This window comes from Apteryx rowi, unplaced genomic scaffold (genome assembly GCF_003343035.1).
Source record: "Apteryx rowi isolate R43461 unplaced genomic scaffold, aptRow1 scaffold_121, whole genome shotgun sequence".
Lineage (NCBI taxonomy): Eukaryota > Metazoa > Chordata > Aves > Apterygiformes > Apterygidae > Apteryx > Apteryx rowi.
This window is the reverse complement of record NW_020447431.1, coordinates 2,063,162-2,081,941: the sequence shown is the minus strand read 5'-3', so window position 1 is coordinate 2,081,941 and position 18,780 is coordinate 2,063,162. Positions and strand designations below refer to the sequence as shown.

At 36.7% G+C, this 18,780-nt stretch overlaps 1 protein-coding gene across 1 annotated transcript in view; it reads left to right on the top strand.

Moving 5' to 3' along the window:
- STK39 (serine/threonine kinase 39) overlaps positions 1–18,780 on the top strand; it is a 103,217-nt gene that overhangs the window by 75,932 nt on the left and 8,505 nt on the right. The window contains exons 14-15 of the mRNA XM_026091170.1: positions 6,048–6,100; positions 8,037–8,105. Coding sequence (XP_025946955.1) covers positions 6,048–6,100; positions 8,037–8,105 — 122 coding nt within the window. The remainder of the gene's footprint in view (positions 1–6,047; positions 6,101–8,036; positions 8,106–18,780) is intronic.

Sequence of the window (18,780 nt, the reverse complement as noted above, 5' to 3'; positions counted from 1 at the left end):
ACATAGTGATGGAACAGATGGTGACTGGGAGTGCCTGTGATTTATGCCTTCTGACTCCTCCATCCCAACAGAAAATAATGAAAAATATGAAGGAGTCTTGCTTCTGCTGTAAATAACCAAAACCCATCAATGATGCAATTTCAATGCAAAATGTATCTACTCAGCACTGTTTCACAAGTCAACTTTGTTGACAGTTCTGTTGCTGCCAGCGTTCTTGGACACTCGTTTCTGTATATCAGTCTTTCTTGAACACGTGTGTTAACTGAGTAGCTAGAGCTTCTGCAGCTCTAGTAGCTAGAGAAAATTCAGCAAGTGATGTAAAGGCAAAACCTCATGTTCTGCTCTTCACATACTCCCCCCACCCCCATTGGCTTATGTTATTTGGGATTTTTTACTGATTTTGGGAAGGAAGAGTATTCACTTGTATCAGTATATCTAGGAATATAGGCTCTCCAATGAGGAATATTTGAAAGATGCTGAAGCTTGTTGGAAATAGCAGCTGATGTTTAACCCTGTGGTGAATAAATGTGGGAAAAAAAGAAGTACTAAACAAAAATGAAAATCTGCTGCTTGATGCATAATCCAGCTACCCCAGCATGATTTAGACCATAATTTTAATTCTAAGAAATCTAATTTTCTTGAATCTCACTTATAGCCTCACTTACATGATAGACATTTCACATTCAAGAACAAAAGAAATATTCCCATTTAATGTCTGAAATTTGCAGTTGCATCATTACACAAACATGATTTCTTGTTATAATCTCACCACATAAGTGGCAGCTCAGCAATGTAGATCTTTCTACATTGTACATCTACCAAGTGTGTGGAACATAGCTAATTGACTATAGCAGGAGTTAGGCTATCATTAGGTAATTATTTGCAAGTTTTTGTCTTTAAGTGTGGATGCCTGAAATCTCTGTTCATGTCTTAGGATCTTTTCAACAGAATCATGTCAGTTTATACGGCTGCACAAGCTGCTTACTCTCTACTCCTTATTTTTGGAAATCCTAGTGTTGTTCTGCAAATTACTTCCTTCAAAATGGAGTGTCTTTTCAAGCCTTTGTGGCATCCTCTAAGGGCAGGAAGGTCTCACTTTGGAGGTGGGGGGTTAATTGATGTAATTGGCCCATGTGCTTTTTTTTCCTGTGAGGAAGCATAATTTCCTAGTACATCAGAAAGCAAATCTCCTAGCAATCTTAATGTACGCATCAAGTGATGCTGATGAGAGCAAAATCGTAATGAAGTTTTAGAAAATATGCTTTCATAAAGTGCAAAGTTTTAAATTTTGCAATTACTTTGCAAGGTAGATGGCTGCCAGAATGTCTTAGTATGGTTTGCTGTGAGCTGTCACTCTTGTTTAAAGCAGCCCTGTAGAATTTGACCCGCTGGAGGTGACTGCATAATGAAAAGAAACCTGCAGGAAATGAATCAATCAGAATGTGCTAAAATGCATAGAAGTATTTAAAATTTAGTGCTTTTAAAGTAGATGGGATATCTGTATCCATGATAATTAAGGTATGTAAGTCTGTAATGACATTGAATGAGCAAAAAGCAAATACAGAAGAGGTATTTTAAGAGCTGGCAAAAAGGTCTGAGTTTGCATTTTTAAATAGAAATAACTGTTTTTCACAAATGCATTAGAGAAACTAGGAACCATTAAGAAATGATGAAGAAGATAAAATTACTAATCACTAAGCTTTTAAGTGCCTTTCTTCAAATCCTGTTTCTGTTTTGCAAAAATAGACTGTGTGTGCTGCTGCATGATAAGAGGGTAATGGATGCAAATAAAAAGGGAACTTCAATGAAAAAAATAAAATGGTACCTGGAAAATCTGCCTATAAATAAATCAACAGGTCCAAACAATTTTCACCAAAGCGTATCAAACTAATAAGTGGCAAACTAATTTGCAGTAGCATTGATACTAGCTAGAACCAGAGAAGTGTCTGCAGACTGGAGAAGAGTATAAGGAGCTTTCATGGGAGAAATCAAGTGCATCTTCTGTTTGGTGGAATAAATAATGGAATAAATAGTTTATGGAAATCAATAAATGTCTGGAAGGTAATGGAACCATAAGCAAAAGCACTTACAGGCTTCTAGCAAATTAATCTTGCCAAACTTCATTTGTTTTGCTTTCCTGAATAGTAAGGTATAGTTAAAGAGAAAACAGCAGCATTCTAAGTTCAAAATAGTTTAACAGTTACCTTTCTATTTGGGAAATACTGCAATTTGAAAACAAAGTAAAACACATCCCATTTTTATCCTGGTTGAGTCTGCATCAGGAGCAGCTGGTCTTTCACATAGCTGTATCAGTCTGTTAGAAAGTAATAACTTTTGTCAGAGTTCATAATTACCTAGTGCCTTCATATATATTGTGTGTTCTACTTATGGAAACTCTGGGAAGATGTAATCTGAGGGCCTAATACATTCGTTTCTAGATAGATGACTGTAAGAGTGATAAATCTACAGAATTATTCCTCAACTGTTTTTAGTGTTTGACTCCATTTCCGTGTTTGGAAAAAAGTATGTAGACTGGAGCAATTCAGTGTAGCTGCTAAATAAGAGGCAAAACTTTTTGGTTTACCTCTGAAAAGGTGTGAGATAAAGATTTTATTCCCTTGATTTGCTTCTTTCGAAAGTGTATGTGGGAAATGTGTGTGTAAGTCTGAGCTGCTTCCCACGTTCAGTCAAAGCATACCTTGTTTAGGAAGAGTACTAAATTTCTGTGCAACTTCCATTTTTGGAAAGCAGCAGTTTTAATATTATTACATATAATAATTTTCAGCAAAGAGAAGTGGGTTGTATAAAGTGACCTCAGAGATGGGTCACGTGGCTTTTTTTTTCYTTTTTGCCAAAAAGCCATCCAGGTTTTTCTAGAGAAAAAATAAGAGAACTGAGGTTCATACTAATTCTCTGTAAATAGACCTAGCGTAGTATTGCACTTAATGGCAGCAGATTTCTATAATGGAAGTAAGCGAGCTCAATAAATCTGTACCTGGCTAGCTGCATTATCTGCATTTTTGCATTAATGATCTTTAACTCCCATAGTTTTCTAGGATAGAATTTGGGGAACCTGAAACTCCTTCAGATTTAAAGCATTCAGTTTATTCAGGAGATGAGGACTTTTCATTTTAAACAGTATGTGTGGCATAGTTATTTTTCTGTGTTTCCTCTCTTGCTTTTGTCTGTTTTGCCAGTCATTCTGTTTTCCTATGAGTTGCTGGTTTTTTGACTGTGTGATATTTTTTGTAAGTATTTAGCAAGTGATGATAGTTCCAAGTTACAGCTGAGGGTGCCTGACTGTTGGATTTAGTTTTCCCACAGTAAGACTTCATGGCCTGGTACGCTGAAATATGAGCTTGCTTACAGTTAACAACTTGCTGAGGAAAAGAATAATGGACCGCAAAACACATTCATTGCTATTAGCTTTTCAAGTGGATTGAGCTATTCATTGGAAAAAGTGTGCTACAGCAATTAAGTTAATCCCTAAGCTCAGTCTGCTTGCCATTTCCAAAAATGAGATGGACGTCTATTTTGCAAAGGAGCTAATGCTTTATTGATAGTAGAAATTATTAACTAAAACTGAAGTTGGAAAGGTGCAAGGAATAGAGGTTTTGCAGCACGGTATGAGGTTGCAAAGGAATCGTCTAAGGTATTTAAGAAGTGTGTTGTGATTTTGTCATATCCTAAACTGGTTAGAGCACGCTTTAGTGGTAAACATGAAGGCAGAAACCTTCAGAAAACCAGAAACCTTGTCTTTCATACTCTTCTGTTTAATTCATGGGTAGGAGAACCTCTCTGTTTACATTTGATCTCAGACAGGGAACTTTAAGTCCAAGTGAATATTTTTTTACTCCTGGAGAAAAAGGGGTTATGTGTAGCATTCAGACTGGCTATGTTGAACTAGTACAGCAATATGGCAGTGTCTTCTGGGGCTGAAAAGGAAAATATTTATCAGACTTTGTTTTATCCTATAAGTTACCTGAGTGTTTTTAAGCTTAAACTTACCTTCTCCATTAGTCCCCCCAAAATGCTGCTATGAACACGCAGTGGAGTTTCTTCAGTCTGGATGCTTGGGGAGAATATTTTTCAAGTTAGACAAAGTTCACGTTACAGAGAAGTGGTGGTTGCCAGTGCTTTATGTATTCTCTGGATGTAGGAATTGAACAGTTATCACAAGAAAATGAGACTTATTTCTTCTGTTTTGTCTTATGCTAACTTTAAAATACACTATGCAGTGCATGTGGTTTTATTATTAAACATAAAGGATTAACATGGAACTGGCAGTCATTAAGATTAAGTGAGAAATACAAGGAATCTGGCCAGTCTGCTATATATAAATAGGGTGTGTTTGTGTGTGTCAAAATAACTGGGGGGTCTTTCCACACAATATCAAAGAGGGGATTTGCAACAATTGTTGACCTGCCTGACTTGGTGTTGAAATATCAGTAGTGGTCTGGCTATCATACATAAGTGACTGTTGTAACCAAAATTTATTTCCTGCTTCAAACTTGCCCATCTTCTGACTAGGCTTAAGCTGACCATTCAGTGCCCCTTTTCAACAAATATCTTCTGAAGCCTGTGCAAGTTGCTGCCTGTTCTGATCTTCTGCTTGGGAGAAGGCATAAGGATAGGGAAGAAAGTGCTCTCTGCCTTGCCCAAATGGGTAAAGTGGTTAGGCTTTGGGGCTGGTCTGTAAGCATGTGAGCTTTGATACTATTTAATGGGCAACCTCTTTTTCTCTTGTGACCCAGGCTGGTAAGTCGGATTGCAGGTTCTCTGTATTCCATTTCCCCGTGCGGATGGTGTGAGGTCTGCTTGGGGTTGCATGTTGCCATGATTAGAATAGGTGAGCTGGACAGGGCTAATACTATTTACAACTTTAAGTACAACCTTGACCCACATTTTGTTGTGTAGTTCTATCTATATGTCCCTGCATACTTTTGTTGTCTAATAGGATACTCAATACAAACATCATACTTACTAGAAGTGTTAAGTAGCAAGCTATCATACCTCATGAGACAAGATTGCTGTGGTTTTTTGTAGTTGCATTTAGAAAAGAGGCTATAGCATCTAAAGGAGAATGCATATCTCTGATATAGCATGACAGCATGCAGACAATATTGCTGCTGCAGTGGGTAAAATGGTATTGAAATTTTTTTACTACCACTTTTTAGGGAGTGTATATGTGCATGTGTGTATTAAACTTTACTGAGTTACCCAGACATAATCTGTGACTACTGTTCACCCCCCCACCCCTGTGTTTAAGTTGCACATAAGATATAGGCAAGAGTCATACCTTTCTTTTAAAGGGAGAAGCAAACATATATAATTGGACTGTAAACTTACTGCATGATTCACTGCCCWTTGGGCAGAAAGATATGTCCTTGCTGAGGGAACAGTTGTGCTTTCCTCTTTACAGTATTTCCAAAGAATTATTTTCATTTGTGGCTTTTTGTACTAATCACGATATTTGTAAAAGGTAATTTCATATTATATTAAAAAAAAAAAAAAGAAAGAACCAAGAACTAGTCTTCCACTGTCTTGTGATGGTCCAGTCTGATTTTTAAAGGAGAAAACCCATACATCAGAGATTTGCTGGCTTTTTTTCTCCTTTTATCTGTTTTCTTTTTGTTCATTGCTAGTTGAGATTCCAGAAGAACTTTGTTCATGGAACATACTGAAAACTTAACATTGAAAAAGAGATTGGTTCCTCAGAACAATATTAGTGTTTGTAATTTTCATGTATGTGAGGGCTACAGTTTTAAGAGTAAAAGCTTAATCTGTAAAAAGGAATTATGTCACTATTAGTCATAGGTGAGAAATCTCACAAAATACATTGTGATCTGATATGGGCAGAATTTAAATTCCCTGGGCTTTTACCCTTTTTTATATCTTTATGTACATATCTTCCAGTTGGGGCAATATTGGAACATTAAACCATAAAGTATTCCTTATATATTTAAAAGCAATTTCTTTATAAAGATGAATATACTTAGTTTGAATAAGCTCATTACATTTTAATGTATACCCTGAATGTTTTTCAGGAACTCCAGAAAAGAACTTAATGACATACGGTTTGAGTTTACTCCGGGCAGAGGTAAGGCTGCTTTATTTGAAATTATTCTCTTATTGCTCAAAAAGATATTTCAGCAATTGGTTACTGCTGTGGTTAATATAAATTACAGCTCTAAAGTATTTCCTACTATGCAGAGCTTTATATTGTACTTAACTCAAACAAGAACAGCAGATGTATATAAATTCTAGTGGCTAGTGGCCATAATGTACAGTATGTATTAAAAGTAGAACTGATAAAGATAAAATCTTCTTACTCAAATATTCTATACAGTATATAAGATCTTGAATAGTGATGTTTATGGCTATAGAATGTACATTTTCACATTTGGAAAATGTCATAGAAAATGGAACATAATAGCCATAAAGGTGTATGTAGCGTCGGTGGTTATATCTGAATTGCTTTGCCCTCTATAACAGAATAAGTTCTGTTCACAAGTATGTAGTGTGCACCATTTTTCAAATGCTGTTTTTAAGTGGAAGATGGGTTGCATTTCTAGCTTATGAATCATCACCAGAAATAAATTCTGTCATTGAAACTTAGGACTCTATTGCATGTTTGTAGAACTGTATTGGTTTACTAGTGCTGACTTCTAAGAAGTCATAAAACTTAGTTTTATTTCAAAAAAAAAAAAGCAGGTATTATTTGGATAAAATGCACAGGAGGAGGATTTGTTTAGTAAGAAAGCATCATCTTTGTTACATAGCAATCATTGGAACTATAACCACATTTCCTATTTCACAGAAGTCAATATTTACTATATTTAGACTAGCCCTCAAAGAGCTTCTGCCTAAAAATGAGTCGAGGTTGGCAAAGGTGTCTCTTTTCCTGTAAATCGTAACATCTTTCATGTGCAGTGGTTCTGTGTGTGGATATATTCTCTGTTGTCTACCTGCATGTCTCATTGATTTTGGAAATGGGGAATAACTACCAAAAATATCTTGCATTTAACTGGCCACAGAGCATCCTGCTTTAGTCACTTTTCAAAAGAATTACTTAAATACTCTGTAAGCAGTTTTGTGAGCCGTGCAAGAATTCTTATTTGGTCAAAAATAGAGAATTCTGCATAGTAAACACCAGGATGCTGTGTTCCTGGTAGTCAGTCCCAGAGGTAGCCAGGAGAAGGCTATGGCTCTACTCTTCAGAGCTCTTCAGAAATCGCAGCTAGGTCAGGTATATTGTTCTTCCCCTTTGTGTTTCTTCAAAAGTGAAGCAACTGTTTAAGTGTCTCCAAGCATGCCCTCCATGCAGACGCTTGGCGGTGAGGCCATGGTCAGGTGAGACTTTAATGGAATTTAGGCTTGTTCCTGCCGTTTCCTGTTTCTTGCCTCCAAGCCTTACAAAGTCTTTAGCCAGAAGCAAATACTAGGCACAGGGTCTTTGGAATTAACCTACTCAGATACAGCAATTGATGTCCATCCCATAGCTCTGAGTCTCCTATCCTTTTGAACCTAAAGCTCAAAGAAAGTAATTACTGTTCATGTAACTCCCCTGACCCAGGAATAACAGACAAGAAAACCTATTACAGCACTTCCCTGTCTCTAGATAAACAGGACAATGAGGAGAGCAAGAAAGACTGACTCTCTTGCAAGAGAGAGAAAGCAATACCACAACAAAGTTTATTTTCGTGGTTGTAAAGATATTAAAGTTGTAAACTGAGCGGGAGTACCTCATTAGATAACAGAGGAGAAGTGCTAGTGTCCAGGAATGGTCTGTTTGGGGTTTGTAATGAATCAAGTCATCTCCTCATGTGTTTTGCTGTGCAGAGGCTGATAAGATAATTACCTTGGAAAATTGTGGTACTTTTTTTTTTCTCCTAATGAAAGATAATTTTGAATTCAAGCCTGTCTCCATGGGTGTTCTGGAACTCAAATATATTTCTGTTAAATTGCATTGGATGATTGATGCTTTTTGTTGTTTTTGTGGGCTCTTATACTTATTCCTTTCACCTTTTGGACAGACACAGCAGATGGCGTTTCTCAGGAGCTGTTCTCTGCAGGCCTGGTTGATGGCCATGATGTAGTTATAGGTAAATTAAATTTTTGTTTGCAATTATGCTCTTGCRGCAAGTCTGTGTTAAATGGATGTGGAAAATGTATTCTCTAACTCTGCTTTCTATAAAATCCTTTTTGTCCTAATTTTGTTTTCATGTATGAGTAGTACAATCAACAAGCCAATTTTGATATCAGTCCAAGGACTGTCTTTGGAAGTCAGACCTCTTTAGTGGTTTGAGGGAGATGATATAATATAGATCTCCTGCAGGATTGTTTACAGTTCAATGATTGATTGTTTTTGTACTATCTTAATTTTTTCTATTTAACAGTAAACTGATTTGGAGGTTTTTACTTTTCAAAGTATGCTTTGGCAGCTCTGCTCCCAATGAAGTTAGTAAGTACCCCATTGACTTCATAGGAGTAGAATCAAGCCAGAAAATTGTAGAGATATCATTCCTAGCAGAAAAGGGTAATCAGAATGTTTAATGACTGCTGAAAAGAAAGATGCCTCTCTATTTTTCTATTCTGTGTTCAGTGATTTTTTTTGATTTTTTTTTTTTTTTTTTTAATGAAATTTAATGCCAGGCAATGGTGATTCATTTGGAAGTGCTCCATTGCCTGCAGTTCCCCCTTTTTTCTGGTTGTTCAAGACAGATATGTGGAAATACAGTTACCAAAAATCAGAGGTGGGGGGGGTTAGTAGACGTTAAAAGTGTGAGAACTGAATCAAGGAATGGATCAATTTTTGTGTTTCTGTCCAAGAAGTTCATATCATTTGGTTCAGATATCGTTGCGAAACTCTTCAATGATATGTAGAGTGTTCTACAAGTTCATACCACTTGCCTGGAAGGTTATCTAAATAACATTTTCAGTGTATTCTTAAGCTAGCTAACAGGTTTCAGAGAGAACCCAATACTTTTTGCTTTTGTATGTTTGGTTGACTCTAACTGATGTAAGAAGCAATAGTCTTACCTATGCTTTTGTTTTAGCTTCTAATGAAAAGGTATTTAGGGAAGGTTAGCAGATGGTACAGGCTAGCAGTTACTCTCCTCTTAAATGCAGTTCTATTGCATTGTTACGATAAGGGCTCAGGGGAGAGGGGACAGCTGGCCTCAGTTTGTTGCCATTTAAACAGCCAGTATGAAAAATGTCATTACCACACTGTTGAAGATGCTTTTTTTAGGTATCCTGTGGCGATGAAACTTCTAATTTCTTTTTTATAAAGAATTAATATATAGAAATTTTCTGTCTGCAGGTCTTTGAAGGATATCGAAAGTTAGAATTTTCTTTCAGAATCTTGGGTGGATTCATTTGTAGCTGATCTTGGTGATTACACTTTCATACTTCAATCAAAAGTTGAAAAACAGAAGCCCAGTTTGATAGTGTACTGTCTCTCTGTAACAGCATCTTAACTCATAATGACACTGATAATCCAAATCATACAAAAATACCACAGTTACTCAGTGAATATCCTTTTGCTTCCCTTGTTTTTGCTGTGCCTTTGCTGTTTTGTTAGATTGATCATCTTCTCAGCTGAATGAAGTGATGCTTTTTGTTCAGCTAATTCCCATTTATCACCTTACTGTAATCAGAAAATGTGATTGTGCTGCATGAGTAGAAAATATATTGCATTAATTTATGGCCTAACGAAGAGCAGTAATGTTGCTAAGGGTACATGACCTGGACAGCACCACTGTTTGAAAGCCTAAAGCAGCACAGGTTTGTCATTTAATATCAGTAATGCTTTGAGATATGCTGATTTTAGTAATCTTTGGGGGAGTTTGCTGGAAGTTTTGGCCTTTTTTCTTGTGGCTGTTGTTCAAATTGAACAAAGTAACTGAATTTTTAGTTAATAATATATCTATCACATTTTTATAACATTCTAAAGCTAGATGTACCCATCAACTTTCTAATAACCAAATATCTAAATGATTAAATGTTCTGTGTTTAGGTTTTAATATATTACCCAGAGAGGAAACCTACACTTCTAACCAAAACCTTACTGTATTTTAAGGCATTTTGTAGCAACTCCTGTGCCTTCAATTTGAGCATATAACTCCATATCTCTTTAGCAAGTGATGCACATGAATTACAGATAGAGTATCTATAAAATCCCCAAGGGCTAACTAAGGACTTAAATATTTCAACACATCTGGCTCATTTAGAGCTAACACACTGAAGGGTGACTCATAATGACTAGGCTGTAGGGAGTTCTGGACGTTTGAGATACACCCTTAGGTAATCAAGCTTTGCGTCTAATTGCTCCTTCAAAGAAGGAGAAAAAATCTGCCTATTTTAGCTTTGTGCGCAGTACATAAAATGTACACTTGAGAAAGTATAATGTGTGAAACGGGCCTGTTTCGTGTGAGTTTCCACCTTATTGAATTTTCAGCGTGATGGAAACTAGAGGTACAAGGTGAAAAAAGAATACTGTGTTAAGTGAATAATCACTGCTCCTGTAATGGCTGTTGTGGCAGAACGATAAATACATGACATAAGAAATTCTCAAAGTAAACAAATTAATCTGTACACCATATATATGTATTTATGTATCACAGTAAATGTGCTTATCTTACAGCCATTATCAGGTAAATCATAATCTTTAATTATTCTAAGAAAAAAATGCAATTGGCAGTTGTTTTTGAGTAATGTTACTTTATTTCAGCATGCAGTGGACCAGTTTCTAGTTATCTGTGTAAATGAGAAATAAGTCCACCTGTTTATCTGTGAGATTAATTTGGCTTTTGCCTGATATGGTAGATTATAAACTTGTGCTGGAGGTGTGTTCCCTCCCCTCATAGGGCTAAGTTATAGGTTTGAGGTTTTTGTAGTACAAAAAATGGAAGCTATGCATTTGATTCAGACAGCAAAGTAAGTAATGTTTCTCTTTGAATAGTAATTTAGTTACTCTTACTTGTTTCCTTGGCATTCACTTCTTGCCAGTGGTTAGTTAGTTAAAGTAAGGGTTTATCCATGTACTTCAAACTAGCCATAGTCTGTTTAGAACCTAACTCCTGCACATCAGGGGGTCTTTTCTGAATATCTTTTTCCTGTTTCAAATATAAAGTATTGAAGTAGCCTGACTGGTATTTCATCTTCTTAATAGTTTTGTCAGAACTATATATATAATTCATAGCAGAATTCAGGACAGGAGGAGTTGTGAGCATCTGATAGGGAGATGAGATTACCCAAGTGATAATATGCGTAGCAGAATGTGCCCTGGCTATATTTCTGCATGGACCTACATTTCAACTCTAATCCAGCATGATGAAGGTATTTGTGGAGCTGTCTTCAATATCTTGATGATTATCAAATTGAAGGGATTTGGTGTCAAAACCTTTGTCTAAAAGCTAGCACTTGCTTTCTCCATTCAGTCACCAGCAAATGTTTTTTTCAGCCTTGTACTCTGACTCATTCTTTCATATAGATAATTTATGTGTACAATGTACTGTAATGTCTCAGGCTTGTTGAATATTCCTATTAGCAGTGTTGGACAGCAGGTCTAAATTTTTATTTTAAATGTTCATTTGAGATTACGCTTTCAGGTTTAGAATGCTCAATATCATCAAAATGCTCTTCTCAAAGTAAAGGGGAATTTCTGAAGTCTGTATATACTCCTCCCTCACCCCCTTGAATCCTTCCTTGTTTAAACTCCCAGCAGATATCTTCTACCCCATCAAATACATGCAGAATCAATGTCTGAAATACATAAGCACTTCAGTAGCCAAATATGTTCAACTTAATAACACTTTCTTTTAAATGTGAGGTGGTTTGCCTCAATGTATTTTTCACACACACTGGGAGGGGGCGAGGGGAGGAATCAATCTAGAATTCCAACCTTCTATTTTTTCATAAGTTTCTGGGAAAAGGTACTATTTGCCAGTTACATTAATATTTTAATTTAATCAATAAAAACAGTTATCACAATTCCTGTCGATATTTTTTGCTCAGACAAGGTAGAATGTAATACATCACCTTGGGATCAGGTATGCATACTAAATAATTGAAGATTTGGGGGGTTGATGCTAATAATGTGCAATTGCAGTAGTTACCATTTCTGCACTAAAAGCCTTATCTCTCATTTTGATACAGTGCTCCTGCTTCACAAAATACACTTTCCATTGAGTGGGAATTTTCCGATAAGCTACCTAAAGAAAAATTAAGTCTGGCATATTTCTTTAATTCAGTCTTCAGTTTTCCAGTTTTTGTCTGTGACCCCTGGGGTACCTATTAATACCCCATATTATTAGATATTATTTTGAAGAACTTTGAGGTCCACTACTATTCCATAAACTCTAGATTTTTGCAGTTTGAGCAAGGATAAATATTTCAGGGCTTTCTTTTTGTCAGAACTGAGTAAGCAATCCAAACCCTGCTGTGCAAGTTGCTTTTTACTACATAACACTGGCACAAATTATTAATTTGTATCTTGCCATTTCTTAGCATTTATTGGCAGGGTCTCTAAATGAGACCAAATTCAGATTTAGCCTTGGAGTCCACAGTGATGAGTATGTTCAGATGTACACTCTGTCAGCTTCTGGTCCTTGGCTTCCCTCAATACCAAGCAGCTAATACTTTCTAGAAAATATAGGAGTTACAAAGCTGTAGTTGTTTGGGTTTTTTTTAACAGATTTATGAGAAGCAGTAACCAGATCATTTTTATTCTGATCTCCAATATGTTAACTGGGAAGCAGAATGTTACTTTTGTGATAAAGAACTAGAGCTGGGTTTTCATTTTTTGTTGGGGCTCTTTTTAACCTTTATGTATGTTCTTTTCATCCTAAACAGCAAATAAGCACTAGTATCTGAGACCGTTGAAGGCAAAAGTCATCATCTTATGTTGGTTAGCCATGGGCTCAGCTGTCCATGTAAGAAAGTATAATGATGGCTTCTGCTTTTTAGAACTAATACTTTGTGTTTAGCTGAATCTCTGAGGATGTTTTCTCTGTGCAGTGGGCTGTGATGTAGGTTTGCCTGAGCTAGCTCAGGAATGAAAGTGATGCACCTTCGTCAGTGCTGTTGCTGTGCCACCACTGGCCACATTTGAACCACTGGAGTGACAGGTTTGTGCATTGTGGCAGGTACCCTTCGCTGGGTAACCTGGGCACTCAAACTTCCCATTTTGTGCAAGTTTCCAAACAGTCTTTTCTCTTTCATATGTTGCACTCTTATGTACTATAGTACCTTGCGGAAGGGAATAAAAAGAGGAGGGGGAGATGAACAAAGAAGACCCTCTGCTTCACATTTCTGTTAAGAGTTTTATGATATTCTTTCCAAGAGTCTCTTACCCCTTATTTGGGGTGGTACGCTATTACCAGGAGTTGAACGAGAATACCAGTTCCTGGTGGTGAGTTTCATTTGTTGGGGACCTTGAATTACTTTAYGCTGGGAAATGAAGAACGATGGGTTATAAGCTTTTCAGGATGTTTTTCTCTTTTTGGAAACTGCCTAGCCAGTTGTGGTTAGCAGTTTGGTATAAAATACAATGCATTTATGCTGATTTGCATATAAAACCAATGCTCAGTGCTGTAACTGTTCTTCACCACATTTGCTTTCATAGAGTCTTGGGAGAAGGTTTGTAAAACCATGTGAATAAATCTTAAAAGTACTCCAGCAAGCTGAGGAGAAGTTCTGTTCTCTCCATTTTGTTTGCAGAGGTCAGTCAGGGGTATATGTCCTGAATAACACAGCATAGCTGGGTAGTTGCTAAGGCACTGAGGTCTCTCTTTTTTTTTGCTCCTCTCCCTTCATTTGGGCTAGAACAACCTGCACCAATGTATACTCTGTGCATATAATCTGAAATCTTGCTTATGTCCTTTCTTTACTGCTGTTATATGTTGGGCCATGCTTATGGAGGGTGGGGATGGTGTTATTTGGTACAATTCTTCTTTGTGCCTCATACTTTATACACACGTGAAGGAACATGCGTTCCTGGGTTTGTACCGTATCTAGAATACGGGGCCTCAGAACCCATTTGAACCGCAGGGCACTAGTCTCATTAAATAATCACTTTAAGCTGTGCAAATTGCATAGCACTGTGAAATCTTAGTCCCATTTATAAGAGTGCTGTAGTTGACCTTTTCAGTCTCCCACTGTTCCTTTCAAGCTAGAACTTCCTCAGCCCTCTGGTGTTCTGTGGATGAGAGTGCTGTTCTCTTTAAGCTGTTTTCTGATTGTGAGGCTGCAAATCAAGCTGTTGGTTATTAAAGTATCAAATGTTGAAATGGAGATAAATCATTTCCACTGTCTTTATCTATATCTACCGATTCAGCAGTGTACTTTGAGAATTCAGACAAATTTGTGAGCCTTAATCTTTCTTTGATAAATTCCTAATGATGGCCTCTTCATAAATAATACATCTCTAAGTGTTTTTAATGTTTCTCCCTTATCACTATCCAATAGCTTCCTCAGAAGAGAAGCCAGGCTTGCAGCTGAACTGTTTCTTTTATTTCTTTCTTATAAGAACCATGTCTAGCTCCTTCCAGTCCTATAGCAATGCACACTTCTTAGTGAGTTGCCACAGATCTCAAAATGCTTTAATAATTCCCTTGCTACAATTCTCAAGCAGCATAAACAAAAGGGATTTTCTGACTAGCATCCTGAATGGATGAACTAATGGAGTTGCTCTGTGCATTTATAAGACCTTTTTGACCTCTCTTTGAAATGCCTTTTAATATTTTATACAGACAGTTTGGGAGTTACTAGATAATATTAGCTAATAATAAGAAAGTTAGAGATCTGGAGGGATTGCTACCAAAATTTATAAAGTTTGATTGCTATGATTGCTTGCATAATAAAGTATAATCCAATGCTATCCAGGTTTTAAAACTTCGTTTTGAGCTTGTTATGATCTTGCAAATGCATGAAAATCACTGTGCAGTGTGAAATACAAATGAATGTATATATGGCAATGAACCTCTTGCAATATATGAAATTGCCTCAAGAGTGTCCCTAATGAATTCAGCCCTTTGGAGGAAAGTTGTGCCAGCAGTTGAATTTTCAGGAGTCATAATTCCATTGAAAAGTATTCTATCTCACTCAGCCATCCTGCTTCCCTGAGACCCATAAGGAGGAAACAGCATTAATTCTGAAATCAGCAGATTCCCAAGGCAGTTAATTATGTAGAAATCCACCTATTAGATGAAAATGGCAAAATAAGTGCCTAGAGTGGGGGAAAAAGTATATTTGAAACAATCAGTAGGAAAGCCAAAAGATCTGTGCTGCTTTGAGTTTGGTCTGCCTAATATAAATGCAATTGGATGAAGCAGGGAGCTGTTGAAGGTGGTTATTTCTTACAGACTAGGTTTTGGACTGCATAATGTGATCTCACTTCTCACTTATTAAAAGTAAATTTTGTGCTGGAATAGTGTTTTCCCCTTCCCCTACATCTGAATTTCAGGGCTACAAAATAGAATAGCTTTCCAAACTGTTGAACCTAAGCATATTGTCAGAAGTTCTCCATCCATTCTTTTGAAAATGGAAAAGCACAGGAATCATTATTCTTTGGAGAGGGCCACAGAAATATCATCTCAAACTTTAGATTCTGCTTGTGTCTGTGTTTACGCCAGATGGCTCTGGCTCAGTTGGCTGGGTTGGCATTGTAGTAAAAATAGTTCTGCTGTACTTCATATAGCTTTATTTACTGTCTCATTAATTTTAACTTTTCCAGAAGTTTTCCCTATTCAGAAGCCATTAGGGTTAAATTTCATGCTGCATTGAGAATTTTAAATAACAAGGCAGAGTCTTGTCATATTAGAGGAGCAAAACATCTATTTGACAGACCGACCAAAGTACAGTTACTCAGTTGCATTTTTTGTGATCTTGAAGATGGCCCTTTTTATTCTGCTACCTCAACTTGTATTAATTGCTTATTTAAAAATTGTAACTGATGTGGTCAGCCAAAATTGTCAGAGGGTGAAGACTGATTTATAGTATACTCTAAATAAATAAATAAGCATTATAGATGACTCGAGCAATGTTCTTTTGTTTTTCTTATTATATTTGCAATTAGCAGCCTGTGTTGTGTATATTTATATGCTGGTTTTGACCTTTTGTCCTACTGCATGTTCTGCAGGTGCAAACACTTATTTTGACAGAGTGGCACCACCATTTGTCACTGAGCAAAACCTGCAAAAGAATCAGTATGATTTGTAGTACATAGGTTGATTATCTGTCCTTCAGAAACCTTTTGAAGAAAGCTAAACAGCACCTCATTTATTGTTGCAAACAACAAAAAGTCTATTGTGCTAAACGGCTGCTTAAGTTTGAAGAGGATTTTTCCCCCCAGACATGATTTGAAGTACACTCATTTCCTTGAGGTTGTTGCTGGCAACGTTTTTTCCTCACCACTTGATTTTTTTTTTTCTTCCAGTTACCTTCTTGTTCATGTTTTTTCTCTGACTTCTATAGTAGCATGGCTGTAACATCTTGAGAACACACTTTGCAAAGTAAGGTTGAGTCTAGTATCTCCAGGTCCTGAGGAAACGGTGAATCATCAACAGAATTTTCAAATTGTCAATTAGTGCTGCTTGCAGATGAACTGATCTACTATGAATTTCAAAGGTACAACTTATCCAACACCTGACTTCAGAGTACAAAGAAAACAGCTCTGTGAATAGAAACTGTAGTATACTTACCTTACGCATCACGTTAAGCAGAATGCACAGGCATATTTTACAACATTCCCCATTTTTCCAAGTAGCTTAAAGTATCAGTGGAGAGAATGATCCCTACCTCCTCAGTGCCGCTATTCTCTCTGGAAACTCCTAAGGTGAAACTCTTTTTCACTTGATTAAGGGAAGCATTAGCTGCATTAAATTGACTTTGTTTACTGACTTGTAATAGAAAAAATTGTTGGGAGATTGGGAAGGGAAAGGTCATGAGAGAAGGCTGGTTATTTTCCTCCCTTTTCCTTTTGGTTTTTGGCAGTGCATGCAGATGTGGTTCGGATCCTTTGCATTTAGAAACTTTAGAGTCATTTTTCATATGTAAAGAAAGTTACAACTTTGTGTATAACTATACTAGGAGGGTTAGAGAGTCTAAATTCAGTAGCTGGGGGAGATGTTTATCAGGAAAGCCTAACTAACAGAAGTACCACTTGCTAGTAATTTTTTTCTCCTTGTCTAATGCAGTCAGTAATTCTGAATGGGATGAACAGTAGCAGCAACTGTGGGTAAGGGTGTCACAAAAGTCCATATATAAGAACATCGTTTGCTAGGTTCCGAGCAAATCTCTAAAATGAACTTCTAGGTTCAGGAGGCTTTGCATACTTAACGGTCCAAATTGTGTACACTTTAGTACTGGTCCTGAATTTTTAGAAGTATATATTTAAGAGTGGTAGGTCAGTTATATCAAATGCAGCAGATGGCTTAATTTAATTACATTCAAAGTAGGTTTGAGTGTTCCGCTTTAGAGTATGTTGTTCTACTTTGCATTTTTGTAATTCTGAGGATATCTTTACTGTAGTTAAGATGGGATTCCAAGCCTTCTGGAGAAATAATTGGAAGTCACTGCATGCTGGCTGTCAGGATTGATTTTCAACTGCTTGGATGGTTTCTGCTGCCTGAGCTGCAAGCTTTATTTCTGAAGGAAAATAAATAAACTAGAGACACTGTGGACACTTGCAGTTCTTCAGTGACTGCTTTTTTTCCTAGCTATTAATATCAGGCCCCAAAAGATTGCAGTTATCAGTTGAATCAAACTCTTCAAACTGATACTTAGCATTGGGCATGTCTTTCTGCACCTGCATACTTACTGTACCCAGAACTTTCAGCTCTTGCTAAGGTAAAGAGGGTAGTGATGATCTCATTACCCGTAAAAAATCAACTATATTTTAAATAGTCTCCCTAAATACAGACTTAGGTATCCAGCTTTGAACAGTTGGCTCTAATTGTTGGCCTTGCAGTCTAAATAAAGATAAGCGAAACAAAATCAAGGATTTAGAAAAAGCCTCAAGATACCAACAGGACTATATGTTTTTGCTAGGTAGTTGTGTGCACACTTCTTTCTTAGTTGATGTTAATTACTTACATTTTTGAATACTGCATAAAAAAGGTGCTTTTTGGAGGATTTGCATTCATCATGGCTTGACAGAACAAGATTAATGACATTATTCTGGCCAGCTCATTTTTATTGTCATTCTGTAAAGGGCAGAAAATTCAAACATCTCAGACTACCAGAAGTTACTGGTGTGAAATGCTATTTTTATGTGAACAATGCTGAATGTGTGTAACTGGAATTGAAAAGGTATCTCTCTAGGAAATTATAGGTGATTCCTTCTGGAGATGTGCCTATTTTAATGTCAACTTGTATTCTAATATTATGCAATCTTAGCAGGACTGCTTTTTTATTTTCAAAAGTAGTGTCTCAAAACACCTGGCATTATTCCCTTAAATCCTAATCCTCTGTTTGATTAAATGTATCCCACTCTAGTTGTAGCCCATCAGGGAAGCAAAAATAAAGCATTATTTCTTATGGTTGCTTCAGATATTTCTCCAGTGTTGCTTTCTCTAGTAAATTTATACGTAAAAGTTTTTGGCTTGTGTTCATATTAAAAGTAAAGACAGGTGAACAAATAAACTGTGCCCCCTACAGCCTTTAAACGAGCACTGTTCTTTGAAAAAGCAGTTTTCATTAAGAATTGTATCTGTTTAAAAAGTCATTCCTTTCTGTTACAATGTTACATAAAAAAGTAAATAGGATTAACTATTT